General features: G+C 34.8%; 1 protein-coding gene across 7 annotated transcripts in view; it reads right to left on the bottom strand.

Moving 5' to 3' along the window:
- MARCHF1 (membrane associated ring-CH-type finger 1) overlaps positions 1 to 18,659 on the bottom strand; it is a 224,617-nt gene that overhangs the window by 77,540 nt on the left and 128,418 nt on the right. For 4 of the 7 annotated variants that reach the window (XM_088163631.1, XM_088163632.1, XM_014878559.2 and 1 more), the window contains one exon: positions 11,672 to 11,811. The exons of 1 other annotated variant lie outside the window; for it this stretch is intronic. In XM_088163631.1, coding sequence (XP_088019757.1) covers positions 11,672 to 11,773 — 102 coding nt within the window. In that variant the 5' untranslated portion in view covers positions 11,774 to 11,811. Of the gene's footprint in view, positions 1 to 11,016; positions 11,066 to 11,671; positions 11,812 to 18,659 lie in introns of those variants that run through there. 2 more of the 7 variants (XM_088163630.1, XM_088163629.1) reach the window with 2 other exon arrangements.

Below are 18,659 nucleotides of genomic sequence, written 5' to 3'. Positions count from 1 at the left end.
TTAATTGAATAGCTAATTTTTCTGCATTTTATCAGCTGTTATTAACATTTCATAAGCATTAATATTTATAGATGACAAAGATTACATGAAGCAATTAACACGCTCTGATATATTATTACCCAGAGAAAACAAACATCAAACATGATTCAATAAACACAAGTTTCCAGAATACAAAAGTTAATTCAATTATTTTGGCATCAAATAGGTAAAATATTATATATATAATATATATATACAGTTTTGATGGATCCCACTGCCAAGAGAGCACCTTGGGAGCTCTCAGAAGCACCTGCACTGATGCTGTTGTCTTCCCCTGCCATGAGTTTGCAATCAGATGGAGCAGCATCAATGCACCTCTGCTCAATGACCTCATCACCATAAATTTCACTACACATACGTTTACTCTGCCTTCAGACTTACACAAGTCAGAGCCTGTACTCAAGAGGTTCTCTATGAAATAAAGTAACAAGCCTGCAGATATTTCAGGTTTGGGAGCTTTTCTTTTGTTTGCTTGTTTGGGAGGTTCTTCATCTAGGGAGAATGCAAGTTCAAATAAATGGTATATGCAGCATATGAGCTTTATCTACAACCACTTTATCTCCCACAATACACCTTTCCCCCTTATTTACACATTTCTCTTACATATTTCTTTCAATGGTTATACTGAAAACACCAATTATGGACTGACAGTAAAGACAGCACTACAACAGATTCTTCTCCAAAACTCAAGAAATGTGAGGAGCCAAATAATATCCAGGAAGAGTAAAATGGGATTGCATGGAATTAATACAATCTTCTATGTCCTCCAATTTTATTTTTTCCCCCAGTATTTGTTTCTTCATATTTTTGACCTTTTTCTTTTTTTTAACACAGGAAACAAAGGGGGGCAAAATTTCTATAGGCTACAAAATTAATTTCTGTGGAAGGAATACAACTTCATAGAAATAAGACATAATCTGTCATTTTCAATTCAAATATTTTATAACAACTACATTTTCAAACAAGAAATTTTAATATGGCTTTTCCACACACATTTTAAAATTCTAACCTTAAAACAAACAAAACCAAGTTTTTCCAGTACTGCTGTTTAGTATCCTAGCAAATATCAAAGAAGAATAGCTCAAACTGACAGGGAAGTTAGTTGTTTTGGCAAGGTCTTTTCCAATCTGAATGATTCTGTAACTCTGAATGAAAAAAATCCAATATATGTGTAGAATTAAAATCTTTCTTCTCTCTCACAGTAGAGAAAAAAGGGTGTAACATTCTAATTTAGTAATAAAACTCAAAATACATTTATTATCACATTTAAATACTGGTAGAATGAGGCATTTACAGCCTGAATAATAAAAGTACAGAATACACATGTGAGCTTATTCTCCTGCAGTTTGAAACATGATTCTTTTTCATGAAATAAATACTATGTTAAAGCCAAGAACAACAAACACTTCTCAAAATTTAACTGTAGCATTCCTTCATAAGCAGAAAATAAATGGAAAACGAGACATTCTCTTTGTAATATCAATGTATCTATGAACTCAATTTTTTGTCATGCTTTTCATCTTTTTCTGTCAGATAATGATTATGCTGTATGTCATGAAATTTTGTTTCTCCAAAACAACAGTAAAGATAAAACTGTCATAAGAAAAAAAAGTCTTTTTTTTCTCCCCATTCATCACGAAAGAGAACTAGTGTTTAACATGTGGGTATAAAAATACTGAAAGCTACAGTTGATGTAGCTCTCTCTTCTTACTGTAATGTTCACTATTTAAAATACCTTACAAAAACCAATACCTCAGTTACATAAATTGCAGCCTACAGGGTTAAGAAATAAATATTGTGTCAATGCAAATTGAAAAAGAATAAAGAACTGAAATATCACGCACAGAAACAGAAAACTGACACTAACAGAAAAAATAGATCTTCACAAAGGATGACATCCAAACATTTATATTTAAACAATGCTTAGTTATTAGAGGAAATCACAGTCAATTGATCAAGTACAGAAGTTGTACCTTTCATACCACTGATTTTTTCTAAAGAATTAGGGCAAGAAAAGTTAGAGTGTATTTCCTCCAGAAAGAGGAAAAAAACCTACATGCACAGCAAATCAGAGGCAGAAAATAAGCCAAAAGATATCATAGCAAATATTTCCATTCTATATTTCAAGGATCACAGACATGGGATTTCTGTAACCCCAAACACAAAATCACACAGCAACCTAAGACATGTTACTGGCAAGATAATGCTCTTCACCTTCAGTTTAAATTTCCCCTTCTTAACCTTATCCTATTACTCTCATCTCATACTTTATGAAAGGGCCAGGGGGAGGGAAGAACAGATTAACCCCAGAGGTAATTAGCCTAACAAGGTCACAAGCAGTTTTCTTTCTCAGTCAGCAGTCAACACAAGTGATTACGGTCAGCATCCACATATGGCTATCTTTGAATATCTGCCTATTTTAATGAAATTGATAGGATCGGCATTTCTAAGACAAAATATTTGAACACCTCTGAAATTGCAGCAGAGTGCCTAGTTCAGCCAGTTATCTCCATCTCCTGTGGAACAAACACTAAACTACAGCCTGACTGTTGATTCATCTTGAGAAAAACTAGGTCTGCTATATTTTCTCCTCCTTCCTTGTATTAATTATCCAAAGTTATTAAATCCTTCCACCATCAACCAGGATAAGTCTAACACTCTAGAGGATTGAAGCACCTTACTATTTGAGTAAAATTTCATCTCAAGTGTTCATTAGTTCATATTAATGAAGCTGAAATAATATAGTAGATATTACTTTCACAAAGTTACATGGAAGTTACATACAATACAAGTCAGTGCTACGTAATAATCATGATTCCTTTTCTGCTCCCACACTTTCTGTTGCCATTTTTTGTTTAAAGGGAACACCACAATTCCAGATGCAATAGTAAGTATTCAGTGACACTGATAAAACAAAACGGAGACAGTAGATTTCAGAGACTTCCCAGACCAGATTCTTGGAAGAATCTGCTTACAAAGGTTATCTTTCATTTTAAGGTCTGTTATTTCCCCAGACCCTATTCCACCTCAGTTCTCCATCAAAATTGCATAAAAAGGGAAATCATACATGCTGCAGATTTCAAGAGGCCCTACTTAATCTTCTAATGCTTATGGATGCCTGTATTAGACAAAGGGAAGAACGACAGAGAGCTGCAATGAGGACTCGAGCTGTCTCTAGCCAGGCCAGGTGCTCACATGCTGATGTGTGCAGGCTCGTTATGTGCAGCAAAGCCAGCCCCCAGCCCGGGAGGAACACCGTGCTGAATGTGTGCTGAAGGGATCCACGACGCTTTGGCACAGCATTGCAGTGGAAGCACCGCTGCAGAGATGTGCTGCACCGTGTAGCCTCCTAGGACACAACACCAACGCCAATCAATTGTAGCGCTGGGAAGGCTTTTACTGAGGATAGCAAAGCAGAAGAATACATCAGAGATGCATCTAGGGAGACACACAGCTCCCTGTAGCTTTGCTACTTTCTTCTTCTTCCACTCCTGTCTGCAACAAAACTTATGTACTAATATGAATGCATGAAATCGCTTCTAGGCATGCACATATAACTCTGTTTTCCTCTTAAGAATATATTTTGGAATATCTTTTGCCGTGATCATTATTTCGCAAACCACTTCAAAGTGAGAATGAATCCCATGTTGCAGAAACTGCATAACTTACATGATTGGGTAAAATTTAAAGAAGCAGGGTTTAAATATACATATATATATATACACACTACACAAACTTACGTGTACATATTCACATATTTGTAAACAAACAAATGGCATCAGTATACACTATTTAAACGAATTATGCATACATATTTCTGTTTACAGGACTGAGTTACACAAACTGCAATAGTCAGCACAGTAGAGAGCTTATCCTTAAACTGTTTCTGGGTCTTGTAATTCAAGTAGTATGGGACAGCAAAATACTATGCAAACAACTGTGTAACCTCAGAAATGGGAATATAAATAAACTTGCAATTTAATTTAGACATTTAGTATTATCTTGAGATTTTTAACAAGATAAAGTTGCATTATCATATTCTACCACTACCTTTTTCTAACACGATATGCTTTCATAGCTTTCCTTGCAGGTATTACTCTGGCAATAAATGAATGAGCAGAGATGTTTTTTGATACTTCCTATCATCTTGACATCTCCACTCTGGTGTATGTGTTCAGTTAATGATGGAACTGAAGACTTCACTGAGCTAGAATAACTCATTTCACCTTGTAAAAAACTTAGGTTAATTACTTGGCCCTGTCTGATTCTCTCACTTTCAAGAACTCATTTGCCAGATAGAAACTAAATGGTGATCTGGCAATTCCCTCTTGTTTCAGTATCTGTAACCCTATATCACATAACCTGAAGTATTACATACTTCAAATAAAAAGATTTTTATGAATATATGAAAAATTGCTACAAAAATAATTTCTTGAACTTTCAATAAAAAGTTATGTGAACAAGTCTAATGTAGTCAGACATAGCTCTCGTCTTCAAAACTAAAAAAAAAAATTAATAGGTGTTAAATTCTACATTGAAATGATGCTCTTTTTCCCTAAGTGAAAGTTTAATGAGAGCTTCAATTATACAGAAAGAAAATAAATTATAAACAATTTAAATGAAATAGATTTGAACCAATCTTGTGAGCAAATGTTGCTCTGAGATACAAAATGCATGAAATGTTAAGGGGAAAATAAAGGGTTGAATACAACCTATTCAAACAGTTACACAGACACATAATACATATTTTATGTCAATGTCTTCTTATAGTAATTTTATCTAGTGAAAAATATTTTATTGCAAATTTCACTGATAATAAATGCAGAAACCGAACATCTAAAAAGATGAAATATAATTTGAGGTATAAAGCTAAATAAAACACGACAGTATAATATTAACATAATAATATTCATAATGACAATGAAAATACTAAAGTATTATTGCCTTATTGAATCCAGCATTCAGATAAGATTTTCTTTTTTTCACCTATATTTAAGTTATTTTTGTGCCTACAAATTCAAGGTACTATTAATTTTCTATGTAGCCTCCATTTTTTGTTAGAAAATAGCAAATGGAAATTCTTTAAGTGAGGACTGTCATTTTAAGCCCGACATAGGGGAAGTCTACCTGAAATCTCTGGTCAAACATGTAAAAACTTGACCATATCTTTCTTGCTCTTAAATAATTAAATGACACTGGGGGAGACTTACCCAAAAGCTTTGGCCTACATCTACCCTGTTCTAATTGTTTATGTATGCACAGAAAAGGAATACAAATGAACTGTTAACAACTTAACATCCTTATTAACACATTCATGGTGAGAATGTAGAAGGTGATGGTAACCAAGGTTACAACTGCTAATTGGCTTGAAATAAAAGGAAAATCAACAGGATTGGCCTGGGGTGGCATGGCTCCTGAGGCCACTGGCAGCTTAGGCTGATCCTGTGAATTGTAAAGCAACACATCGTTAAAACAATTGCACTGTTGGGCAACATGCTGCACTGGGCAGAAGGATGTGGAACACCTACAGTACAAGGAGCAGTTCTCTTAACTTTAACATGAACAGATACTTAGGAAAGTATGTAATTTATTATACTGGTGAACAATTCTGCATCTTTTTAAAATTACATTCCTCTGTATAATCTCTCTTCCATAGTTTTACTTGCAGATACACTTTGTTTGGCTAGTATATTAAAGTTACTGCTATATTTTTAAAAGTCTATGGAGACTTTTGTAGATACGGTATTGTGGATTTCCTAGCTGGTTCTATAGCCTCATTCATAAAACCTACTTAACAGTTATACAAATAAAATAATTCAGAAGAAGCTAACTCCATATACTTAGATAATTACTCTTTTCTCACATTTAGTTTTTGAGTTTTAAATTACATGGTTTTCTTATAACAAATTAAAATACAGATCTTAAACATCCCATCACTCCCTGTCAGATTAACAGTTCAAGGCTTGCATTATAAAAGGAAACCTAGATGAACCCTATTTCACAGGATTTTCATCAAAGAATTACATTATCTTGATAAAAATCAAGCAGCCAAACACGTCAAACTCAGATGAAGAAATCTTTTTTGTTCTGAAATTAGGTTTGGGTGTTTAGAGAAAGACCCCAGTTTTAAAAGTACAGTTAGGGTTAGATGGGACCTTTAAAGACCATCTAGTGACAAATTATTCTTACACTATTAGAACTCTCACATAGTTGGCATAACTTACAGTTAAATCCCAGCTACTCACTTTACCATCACTGGAGGAAAACCTGTACTGGTTTTGGCTGGAATAGAGTTAAGTTTCATCATTGTAGCTCACATGGGGCTATGTTTTAGATTTTTCCTGGAAACTGTTAAAAACTCAGAGCCGTTTCAGCTTTTGCTAAGCAAGGCTTAGATCAAGAACTTTTCTGCTCCTCACCCCACCCCATCAGTGAGGAGACTGGGAGTGCACAAGGAATTGGGAGGGGACATAGCCAGGAGGGCTGATCCCAAATGTCCAAAGGGATAAATCATATTCTACAGTGTCATAAACAGGGAAGAAATCTGGAAGGAGAAGGAGAAAGAAGCAGAAATATTCAGAGTGGCATTTTTCTTTCCAAATAACCATTATACTCGATGGAACTCAGCTTTCCTGAAAATCGCTGGACACCTGACTGCCCATGGGAAACAGTGGATAAATTCCTTACTTTGCTTTCTTTTATGGCTTTTCCCTCACCTATTAAACTCTCTATCTCAATCCATTATTTTTCTCACATTTTCCCTCTGCTTCTCTTTCCCATCCCACTGACTGAGTGAGAAAGCTGAGCTGTCTGTCAGGGCGAACAGCAAAAAACCCCCAGCAACCCCCACTTTTCCTTGTCTGTTTAATTATATTTCAGAATGACCATCAACTACTATTAGCTTGCTCAGTCAAAAATCCAATGTGGCAAAATGGGATCTACCTACGTCAAACAGATCATTCATAATCATATTTTACTCTCTTAGAGAAGCAGATGCCATCATTTGCTCACATAAAATAAATCCTTCCTTAAATTAGATGCTTGATCATTTGCCACGACTTCTACATTTAATTTGCATATAGAAACACAAATTATCTAGTTACTCACCTGACTATACTTCCACATATATTTACCTATAATTGTGGTTGGGAATACAATGGGGAAAAGTGGTTTATACTAATAACTACATTTCAGCACTAAGTATGTGCTCTTGTGCCACTAGCTTCATGTGTTTCACATGATGTACTGAATTAAGGACCAGCCCATGCCCTATGCAGAAGAGGCTGCAAATAACAATTGGGAACATAGATTATAACAGTACTCGAGTTTTGAATTAGGGCCCAGAGAAACACTAGACACTCTGCAAAGATAGTCAGACACAGAACTTCTTCTAGGCAAATTGCTTAATCAATGTTAATACGTATTTACGTATTTCCATCAAAAACATTTGAACTCACCACATATACATAGAATCACAGTATAAATCGATACTGTCAGCACAGACTGATTAATGAAGAAATAATTTTAAATTTCTTACTTTTAATTATATTCATTATCTTTTCAGAAGACAAAAACCCTGCAAATACTATTGCATAAAATTATGAGTTTTCAAGATCTAGATTCTTTTCAAGCAAAGGAAAAAACACTACTATTCTGTCCCCAATTCTAGAAAGTATCAGAGAAGAGAAAAATGAAAAATATATGAATTTGCATATTGCCTGGTGAATAGAAAAGGATAGAAATGCATTCATAATTTGAATTGCTATAGTCTTCATATATTAAGTTAACATAGTCTAGAGGTTTGATCTCAAAACTAAAATAGCAGCTAAAAAAAGTATCAGTAAAGTGATTCTAAATCTATGCAGTATGATAAATGTGCTACTGGACAGGCAATAGTGTTACATTTGTTAGGAACAGAAAGCTTGATCTGAAATACTGTGCATAACTGGTGATTCCTGTTCAAAGTGGAGCAGGAATAGACAAGACCTTTTCAGATACTCCTGGGAACATGGAAACTGTGATGAAAAGGGAAAGTTGTATTACAGGTCTCTCAAAATATGATGAACATTACAAAGGATGAATCTTCCAGTTTAGAAACAATGTATACAGAAAGAAACTGATAATAAATTTAGCTTGATAACGAGATTATTTCTAGCCATCAGAGAAGCAAAGTCAATTCCAACTTTATGTTCCACTACACCAAGTTGATTGACTATATGAAATTGTTTGGAGTATAAAAAAAGAGGTTTACTCACTAGAAATATAAAGGTTTACTCACTGTATCAATACAAACCCCCAAATCCAATGAACTGCAATATTAAACAATACTTTTTGAGAACTTATGCCTCCTTTGATGACAGAATGATTCAAAACTTTAAAGGTATGTTCAGAACCAAGAATTGAGTGTCACCTAAAACTGAACGCAAAGGTTTTAATCTTCAGATAAAGTAGACTAAGGTGATAAAGTTTGGGGATATTATTATAATTACATTGACAACAAAAATGGAAAAATGTTTCAAAAGATCTTTAGCTGAGTTCTGCTAATATATTTCAAAATTTATTTGATTTCAATGGAGCTAGAACATCTTAACATCAAATAAAATGAAATATTGCAAATACATTTCAATGTTTCCATGAGCATTCTTTTTTTTTTTCCTCCACTGCTAGTCAGTATTCCATTTACTTGCTTAATGAAAAAAGCAATTTCTTAATGATCATAACCTGCTTCCTGCTCTGTAAGCTTCCTTCTGTTTTTCACAGGGAGAAAAATATTTCTTTCCATAAAAATGGACTGGGAAGCCTGCCACATGAGGAATGGCTGGGAGAACTGGGTTTGTTCAGCCTTGATAAAGGAAAGCTTAGAGGAGACATTATCATCATGTTCCAGTATTTCAAGAGAGGCTACAAAGAAGATGAAGACTCCCTTTTACAACAAGTTACAAGGAAAAGAAGTAATGGGCACAACTTGGGCACGGTCTGATTAGACACAAGAGGAAAATGTTTTGCAATGAGAACAATGAGCCATTGAAATAAACTCCGAAGGAAAGGTGCTGGATTCCCCAACACTGGATATTTTTAAGACTGAGCAGGACAGGGTGCTGTGCATGGTGCTCATGCCAAGAAAGGTTGGTTCAGATGATCCTTGAGATTCCTTCCATCCTGGTATTCTATGATTCTGTGAAAAATTAATGAGACTTCCTTGCAATTTTAAGATCACTTTCCTTTGGAAAAGTGGCATTGTGAAATACCCACTTTGGGGTTTAGTTTTAAATGGAAAGTGTTTTTTAATGCCTTAGTTGAAGTTCTGAGATAAAGAAGACATTCTGCTGAATCAGAAGTGTACACAAAAGCATATAGCAGAAGTCAAAAGAAATGCAGTCCACATTCCACTTTGCTTCCTTCCAAACCCAGACTTGTCACCTACAGACAGCAAAGAGCTGTGGCTTCATGACACAGACCCACATGGGCACAAGACTCACCATACTGAGGGAATCAGGTCCACAGAGGAGCTGCAATGCACTGAAAAATGAAGTTTAATTCAGAAGGAAGGGGCTTGAATAGCTCATCAGAAGTGGCTTTGTACACTTAGAACAAACAATTTGCTATATTCCTTATTTTCTGCTGTTTCATTATTTTTCAACTCCAGTTGAAGTGCTAAACTCTGTATCTTCACTCAAGACCAGCCAGAAAATTTTTCAGTATTGAAAAGGCAACAACTACTAAGCAAAATCAAAATTGATTTCAAACAAAATTTTAGACTAGAAATGTTCACAAGTGAAATAAGGATTTTCAGTCAACATCGTGCAAGTTGGAAAGACATTGCCAGCAAAAGGTTAGACTGAATACCATTTTCTTCAGATGTGAGGGATAGAAAAGTCATGGTTGAGAGAGTGGGAAGCAAAGAAAATGAAAAGGAAAGCTTGGCAGGCCTCAAGAGACATTATCGTTTTATCTCCTGTTGTGAAGATTATTGTTCTACAGCCAATCACGATGTTAAATGACACACAGTATCTTCCCCAGTAGTTTATTTCTCTGGCTTTGTCTTACACACTTCATCAACTAAGCAGCACTCTACATTCAAACTTATTTTTGAACAAGTTTTCATATTAATAGGGTTAAAAAATGCTAAGTCTGTGGATTCACCAGTTCTGAACTGTATTTCCAGTTAATTTCTAAATCCCATCTGGTAGATTGGAATGCTTATCTCATGAATTTCAAACCAATTAAATGCTGAATTCCAGTCAAGCAGAAATCAAAATATGCAAATTTCCACATATCCCAATTCCTTAATAGCTACCTCCTATTACTATTAATAGCTCAATAGTGAAAGCAATTAAATAAAATTGTAAAATAAAATAGCAATAGTAATTAAATGTGGGGATAATACACTTGATATCTTTTTTCATAGAATCATTGATTTTTAATTGCCTTTTATTTCTCTGAAAGTATTCTAGATGAAAGTGAGCTATAATAATATTCTAGGATATGTATAATAAACTATAAAATTTGCAGCTTTTAATGCTGCCTTTTTGTGTTCTCTTCTGTAGCAGAAACTTACATTCTATATAATTTACCACTGAACACAATAATTTTGCCACATTAAGCAGGGCCTTTATTTCACCAAAACTGCAACAGCTTTCAAGCAGACCACCATCTCTTCCTTTGAACTACTACATTTCTTCAGTGGTTAGGAAAAATTATTCACCTTTCAGCTTAGATGTCTCCTGTCTATGTTGCTACAGCTGCAGGGCAGTATCTCCTGATCACTCATGTTTCTTAGGATAGGGAAATATAGTGTCTATTTAACACTCATTAATGAAATTGGAGCAGGCATTTTGAACTGGGTATGTTTCAAATATCAGTCTTGCTGTATCCTGAAAATGTCAGTTGAATTAAAACAAGTAGACAAGTAGACAATTTTTGCTTAGAGATGGGGCAGTTGGAACAGTTTACATACAAGTACCAGTTCTTACTCACCTGGCCAGGTCTACAGATGCAAGTGGCTTTATTTCAATGAACAAAAAAACTGTGGGATTAAAATGCTTATCAATGAATAACTTTATTCATTTTCATATGACACATTTTAACTCCACCATGTAAGCTGTCAACTTTACACTGCCTGAACATCTACTATCAATAGCTTTGCATGCAGAAATTCAACCATCTCTTGCAATAGCATGTTTAATATATGAAGATAATTTTAAAATCCAGCTGTCTAACACAAGGTTAGGCACATGATACTTTGTTCCTGTTAACAGGCAGGAACAAAGGGCAAATGAGGTGTCTTTAGATTATGTCCAGCGGCATTCATCAGGGACCAAATGCCATTGCACTGATTAAGATCACAAAGACTGTAAATTATCCATATTCGATCATCTCCTACTTAAAGACTTTACCATTCACAGAACATCAATACTGATTTATAGACACAGCATGCAAGTCAGAATGAGCCATGCATAACATAAAAGACAAAAAAACGTAAAAGGAAAGAGTAAACAGATGTTATATCAAAGGGTTTCACACAGGGAGGAAATGCAAGCAATGGCAAACAGTACAATTTTAAAAATAAATTTAACACCTCTCAAGTTGATCTGAGCATGCCACTAATCACAAAATGCAACTTTTCACTCACCAAAGTAGAGTTAAGTGAAGCATCACCTGAGACCTCGGGTGTTCTTGTGCTGTTTGGAAGTCTGTGAGGGTTACGAGCTATCGCTTGGCACCAGCCCAACATTTTCTCCTTCCACTTATCCCTTCTCAATTTCTGAAATTCTGAAAATAATTTAGATTCCCTGAAACATTGACACTTTGAATTCATTGTGTGCATGTCTCTGGATGCATGCCTTTAAAAACAGCTTTTTCACTTATATCTGAACAAGTTAATAAACATATTTTTAAAAGAACATGTTTTTCCAAAGTATTCCAAAGTGCTAAACCATAAAAGTTAGAAAAGAGTCATGCACTTTCAGCACACCTTACATGCATTAATACTATTTCAAGTGTCAGCAAATACAGTGCCTTCTCTCCATGTTAAATTTTCCTCAAGTTGTTACTTTAATTCTAACAGTGTTATTTTAAAAAGATTTTATTACAGAATACTTCTGAGACTAGCACCATCCCAAAAGCTATATAACATTTGGATACAAATCCCCACATTCACTGAAACAAGCAGAAATAGCCCCAAAGCAGTAGCAGATACTAGATACAAATAAATAGTGTGAACACACAAACCTGTATGCACCCATGCCCAGAATACCTTGCTCGTCTTGAAGTGCTATGCTAGGATGTTCTAAACAGCAAAAACTAATGCAGGCACACCAGAAATAAATGCTATGTGCCAGCTGCAAATCGCCTCTGAATTTACTTTTAGTTTGTAACAATAACAAAATAAGTTTTAAATAACGCTACCACATTCTGGAAATGTAGCACTAGAAAAGCATGCTATTAAGCATAAGAAACCTTCATAAGCATGCTTAAAATTTTTCAATCTGGTTTTTTTTTTTCCAACTGAAGTTGGGAATGGAGGTATTCAGTGCAAAACTTTTCTAATTAACTACAAAAAACAACTTTGAGCAATTTTATTCTCAACATCTGAAGCAATTTCTAATCTGGTTGTTTATAACATATTGTAATTTAAAATGTGTTATTCTGTAGAGTCATGAAACATAATAAACAGAAAGATCAACCCCCCAGATTGAGTGCCTAGTAGTCCAAATAAGGATAGCACTAGCCTGAATAAAACTGGAACATAATTACAATAATGCTAAAGACCTCCCATGGCACTATGCAGCATCATTGAATATTATGCACTTGTAACTTGAGTTTATTTTTTATGCAATACATCTCCATGCAGGACACAAATTATGCATACATTTACAGCAGATTGCATCTTTCCAGGTTCTTAACAAAATACAATCCCTTCCTGCATAACGACAGCTCTACCATTTCCACATTTAACCATTAATATATAGTTTTCAAAGTATGAAATGCACAAAGCTGTATTCCCCACACAACCTCATGGAACTGACAGGAATAAGTGAAAATTAGCCTTAACTTTATTGCACTGGATATGCTTAGCTGAGTGAGACAACAGATTAACTGATTCTTACAATTTTTTGGTCTCTTGAAATCTTAAGGTGAGATACAAAATCATACTCAGTAAGTGATCAATCAATCATTTCTATACTGCCTGTAGCTTGTGAAGACAAGAAATCATCTGAATATAAGTACAGTCCTATTCTGGACTTCTTGGTGTGCAGAACCCTTTGGAAGATTGTCAACTCTTTTTTTTGCCCTGAGCAATCAAAATTACTGCCACTGTACAGATCACAACTGAAAGAAGGACTTTGCTCTTGCTCATACACCTGAAGAACCACCACAAATAAATTTCCTGAAAACAATCTTAGTTCATCATCTCTAGATTTGTTTAAAAATTAGAATTACTTTATCCATATTTTTTAAGGTGAGAAAAATTTTACTTGTAATTTAGCCAAGCAAAGGGACACACAATTATTGTTAATCTTGTACAATATCAATGCTAAAAAAAAAGGGGGGTGTTAAGGGAGTTTAAAGATGATGTACTAAAAATTAGCCAGTTGTATGAAATAAAAGCATAATATCTCTAAAAAAAGTTCACAAATCTAGCAAGAGAAAAGAATTTATATGCTTAATTCAGGAGCATAATCAGATTCAAGTAACAAAGGCTATGCTTTTTCAGTCCTTACCAGAATCTAACTGCTATCACAGAACAGCAGGAAATTGAACACAAAACACACTGTTCTTTATCTAGGCTAAGTTTTGTTCTCTGTGTTCAAAGATTCCCAACAGCAATCAAAGTGATGGTATTTGTCCAGCTGCATGATTTGGCAGACCATCAAAATATTTCAGGAGCAGAGCTACAGGAATACAGAAATACAAATAGCCTTCAGTGCTGAGCTCTGCTAAGATAAATACAGTCACTGCTATTCATTGTGTATCTCCTGTCTGAATCTTACCAAACTGTGACTTCTAATCAATTATTCTAATTTGAATAAAACCACGAATTCATGGGCTGGATGCAATAGAAATCTCTGACATCTTCTGCTATTTCTGTGTCACAAGTAAGCCATTGGCTTAACTAGCCAGTTATTATTCTATGACTGCTGTGTTTCACAAGAACAATTCAGTGTAGCCATAGCATAACAACATAATGACAATAAAACTTTCTACAGATAAGAAGCTCAACCTCAGATTTTAAAATTACTTCTATATTAAAAAAATAAATTCATATTAGAATATATGTGATTGTGTCAACAGCTGTAAAAGTACAGTAATATCTCAGTGCTGTGGTGGTTCACTAGTAGTTCTTTCAAGTCAGGGGGAAAAAAATTACTTTCCACATACACATGTGATCATTACCTGTAAAATTTTATATCATCAGAAGTGCTGAGAACCTTCTGCCGCTCCAAACTGATTTTCTGAGTCCAGCATCAAATTAAAATAGCATGAAAAGCCATCAAGCTAGAGAAGTCTAATCTTCCTGACTGATACCTGCAGCAACCAACTCAAGTATCTGTGTAACACCTAATAAAATACCTAATGTTCTAGTCTCATTAAAAACAATGCAGAGACCAACAGAAAACAAGCACACATGCCCGAAAATTATGAAGTTGATACCTAGAATGGCACCAATCAAGACTATAATGGTACTAGCATTCTTGTATAGCTACTAGATATACACAATCAAACACATCTGCATTAAGTGTACGTAAGACTCTGAATTTAAACATGTCATGTTTATTAATGACTGTTTTCAGAAGTGGTTCTAGGGCCCTATTGGGAGAGTAAACCAAATTATGCACTGCCCTACCTGTAAAGGCAAAATAGAGTTGCCATTTAACTTACATGTGCAGCTCTTTCAAAACATCATTGCAGAATCAGCGCCCCTCTCTAGAGTATAGATATTATATTAGAACCAAGTTTTCTAGAACTTATAGTTTAAGTTTGCAAACAGTCAACTACGGCATATTATCTAATCAATTTCCAGAAACTACTTTGATGGTCTTGTACCATAATTAACTGTATAACTATTTCCAATTAAATCCAGCCTTTGTTGATTTGTTCTTTTCTCTTATACTATTAACATGTATTCTAAGTTGTCCTTAGTCCTTTAAGACTTTGATTCTTTTTTGTCACAACTAAGGATGAAAATTTCACTTATTAATTCAAACAATTCAATCACTGAAAATAAATAAATTTAAGATGACAGGTACGAAAGTTATTGCACCTAATACTGCTTTGTTTAACCATTCCATAAAACTACTATGGAGTAACTACATGCCCAAAGCATGACAAGAAAGCTCTAAAAGTTTTCAAAGGAAACAGTCTCTTGGGCTACTAACAATTTAAAACTTGAGGGTATGCTTGCCTTCATACTTGTTTTTTACCCCCCACAAGGAAGACTATCTCTTTTGTAAAGCAGAAAGCACTTTTAAATCACTTTAAGGCTCTTTAGAAAAACACCAGTAGTATTTTTCCCCATGGTAAATTTTTAGCATTGTAATTACGCCATTTTGCATTTGCGATGACTTCAAGAAGAAAATGTTGAGAAATGTATATTTATGGCAACTGATTTAATGTTTTTAAAAAACCACCTTTATACATTTAGATACTGAATAAATGTCTGTATTTGCTGATGCAGTTTTTGAACTATTTTCATAAGCAACCTCTATTCCATCCTCAAATGTGACTTTGCTTTCTAAAAGGTTCTTGCTGTTAATATCACAGCTACTCTCCAAGCGAATGCTTTCCCCATGCAAGGTTAAACATCTCTGTTGAATTTTCCTCAGACCTTCAAAAAGCAATGCAACTATATGTGCTACTGCTACAGGTAAGCAATGAAAGGGTGCCTAACCCCTCCCTCAGGACCTCTCCATGTAAATTCCAGATGCATCAGACTCCCAAGTGGAAAGGACAATACCCTTGATATGAACATGGAGTTGAGAAGAAGAACAAAGTACATGTTTTTGCTTTGTGAGTTTGCATATATTTAGCCATATATGACTGCCAAGCAGCTTAAATCAAAGCTTCAATCAACAATAAAGACAGGACTGGTAAATGCACCTGATAAACCATACCCAGTACTTGGCAGATGAAAACTCTTCAGGGAAGATACAGAAATAGCAGAAAATGTTAAAATGCAAAAATCCACATGAAGTTAAAGCATTAACTACCTCATGAAGTTATGCATGCAATTATCCAAATGAACAGGGCATAAGAAGTTACAGTAAGTCTTTAATGGACTTTGTTCTGCTTATGCAAAACTAAAATTTATTTCTTAATGTTTCTTCCCATTATTATGTGGTTTATTTACAGAAGTAGAAGGGTATATTTATGCTGTAAAATTAAATCCACTTTGAATCAGGCAGAGCTCACTACTGAAATACAATAAGAAGACAAAGACAGAAGTAACTTTTTTAAAGCCAAATAAAGTTTAAATACCCGAAAGACATAATTTAACCATTAAACATCACAGTATCAAAGGATAGATCATTAATCCTGAATTTAAGTTAGCTTTTAAGAACAAAGAGAAAATCAGATTTCATTGAAATACCAGTAGTACACACCAAAATGTGCTTAAGACCATGCTTGGTCCAACAGAAGTATCTCTCCTTTGTCAGAGAAGCATTTTTAACAGAAGTTTTTCTGTCAGATACAAAGTTTTGGGTGGTCATAAACCATCTTCTGCTGACAAGCACAAACATAGAAAGCTCTTGCTTGTGAGCAACTCAGATCCTGCTCCTGTGAGAGTCAGTCATACAGAACCCACACACTAGACAGTGGTAATCACTGCTGGAAAGAAGGGTTTATCCTCTTGCTTAGATATCATTGCTCTTTGTAGCGTAATCCGTAACAACTCCAGGGCAGAACAGGCCACTGCTGCTTTTATCTTTGCTGGTCCCTTCAATTTTCCTTACCTCACTTCAGTTTTCAGAATCTCTTTTAGTATGAGTGAGTAGCCACCATAAGCATTAGTCATTTGCCCTCATATTCTAGTATATAATTGTATAAAACATAACTGTTGAATTGGTTTCTGGATGGAAGTAGCTAATGCTTATTTTTAATAAACAGTGTTTGCAAGAAATTTACTCCTGGTTAGGGTGACTTAATTGCAGCCTCCCAGTAGCTAAAGGGAGCCTACCAGAAAAATAGAGGGCTTTTTTACAAGAATGTGTAGTTACAGGACAAGGAGGAATAGTTTCAAATGGAACAAGAGTAGGTTTAAATTACACATTAAGAAGAATTCTTTACTGTGAGGGTGGTGAGGCACTGGAACAGGTTTCACGGATAAGCTGCAGATGTCCCATCCCTGGAAGTGTTCAAGGCCAGGTTGGATGGGGCTCTGAGCAATCTGGTCTAATGGAAAGTGTCCTTGCCCATGGCAGCGGGGTTGGATCGAGATGATCTTTAAGGTCCCCTCCCACCCAAACCATTCTGTAATTAGTGAGAATTATAACTATATCCACCAATATGAGTCTGTAAGTATTCTGTGACAAGTCAATATCATTAAATATTAACAATATCAAACATCATTGAATGCTAGTTGATAGAAAATTCAGGGTCACCTCTGGAAGCTGAGGTGCGGCTATTTTCTTCTAAAAACTGAAGACTTGAATTCTAATTAGTAAGAAGGTGAAATTTGATATTTTGTTGGAAAGTATTTAGAAAGCTTACTGAAGTTAAGTTGTAGTGCATTATAATAAAGAAAACTCTGCTAAATATTTTGAAGAAGACTTTTGTTGTCATCAGGGGTATACCACCTAATGAGTTGACAGAAGATCCAAACGTGTAATGAAAACTTGTGACAGATTTATCAAAGGAGAAGATTTAGAATTATTTTTAATAAAGATTAAATAAACCCATTAAATAGCTGTTCACCACTAAACTAACTGAAATATACTATTGCAAGTACCTCTTTTTCATACCACCCCTCCAGGGCGGAAGTGTTACAGTCCCAGTGACAGGCCCCCTTCTAGTGGAAATTGTGACCATGACTTATGTTCTGACCTCTGCTAGAAGAAAACCATGACAGATGGCCTATTCAGAGTTTCTCAGGATAAACGGATTTAAGTTATAAATAATTACTGACCTACTGGCCTAAAGCTGCAGTTACTAGTAACAGCTTAAATAACTAGTCCCTTACATAAGTAAAGATTACGTTAACCTAAAAGCTAATAATTATATGAATAAGCATTTGAATAATACTGCTTTGATAATTTTTTATCAAAATTTCCAGAAAACAAATACAAAAGTAGGACTTAGAAGCGAATGCATGGGAACAAAAGTATGACTCTAATAGCTGAAATAGTTTTTTTAAATTCTCATAAGACAATAATAACGGTGGCATAATTATTGTAAAAAATTATTCTTGTTGCTCTGATTGCTGTCAAAAAATAACTTGGAGAAACTGACTAAGGAAAAAAAAAGTTGAAGGATTATGTAGCTCTTCTAGTTTTCATGTTTGTAGCTGGGAAACAAACAGAAAAGTTTTGCTGAATAGATAACAAATATGGAGAGGTACAAGAAGATTAGATAACTATCAGTATGGCCCTCTAAATTTAAATTAGTGTGATTCTTAAAAG

The sequence above is a fragment of the Sturnus vulgaris genome, chromosome 4, assembly GCF_052056855.1.
Source record: "Sturnus vulgaris isolate bStuVul1 chromosome 4, bStuVul1.hap1, whole genome shotgun sequence".
Classification (NCBI taxonomy): Eukaryota; Metazoa; Chordata; class Aves; order Passeriformes; family Sturnidae; genus Sturnus; species Sturnus vulgaris.
This window is presented reverse-complemented; position numbering and strand designations above follow the sequence as displayed.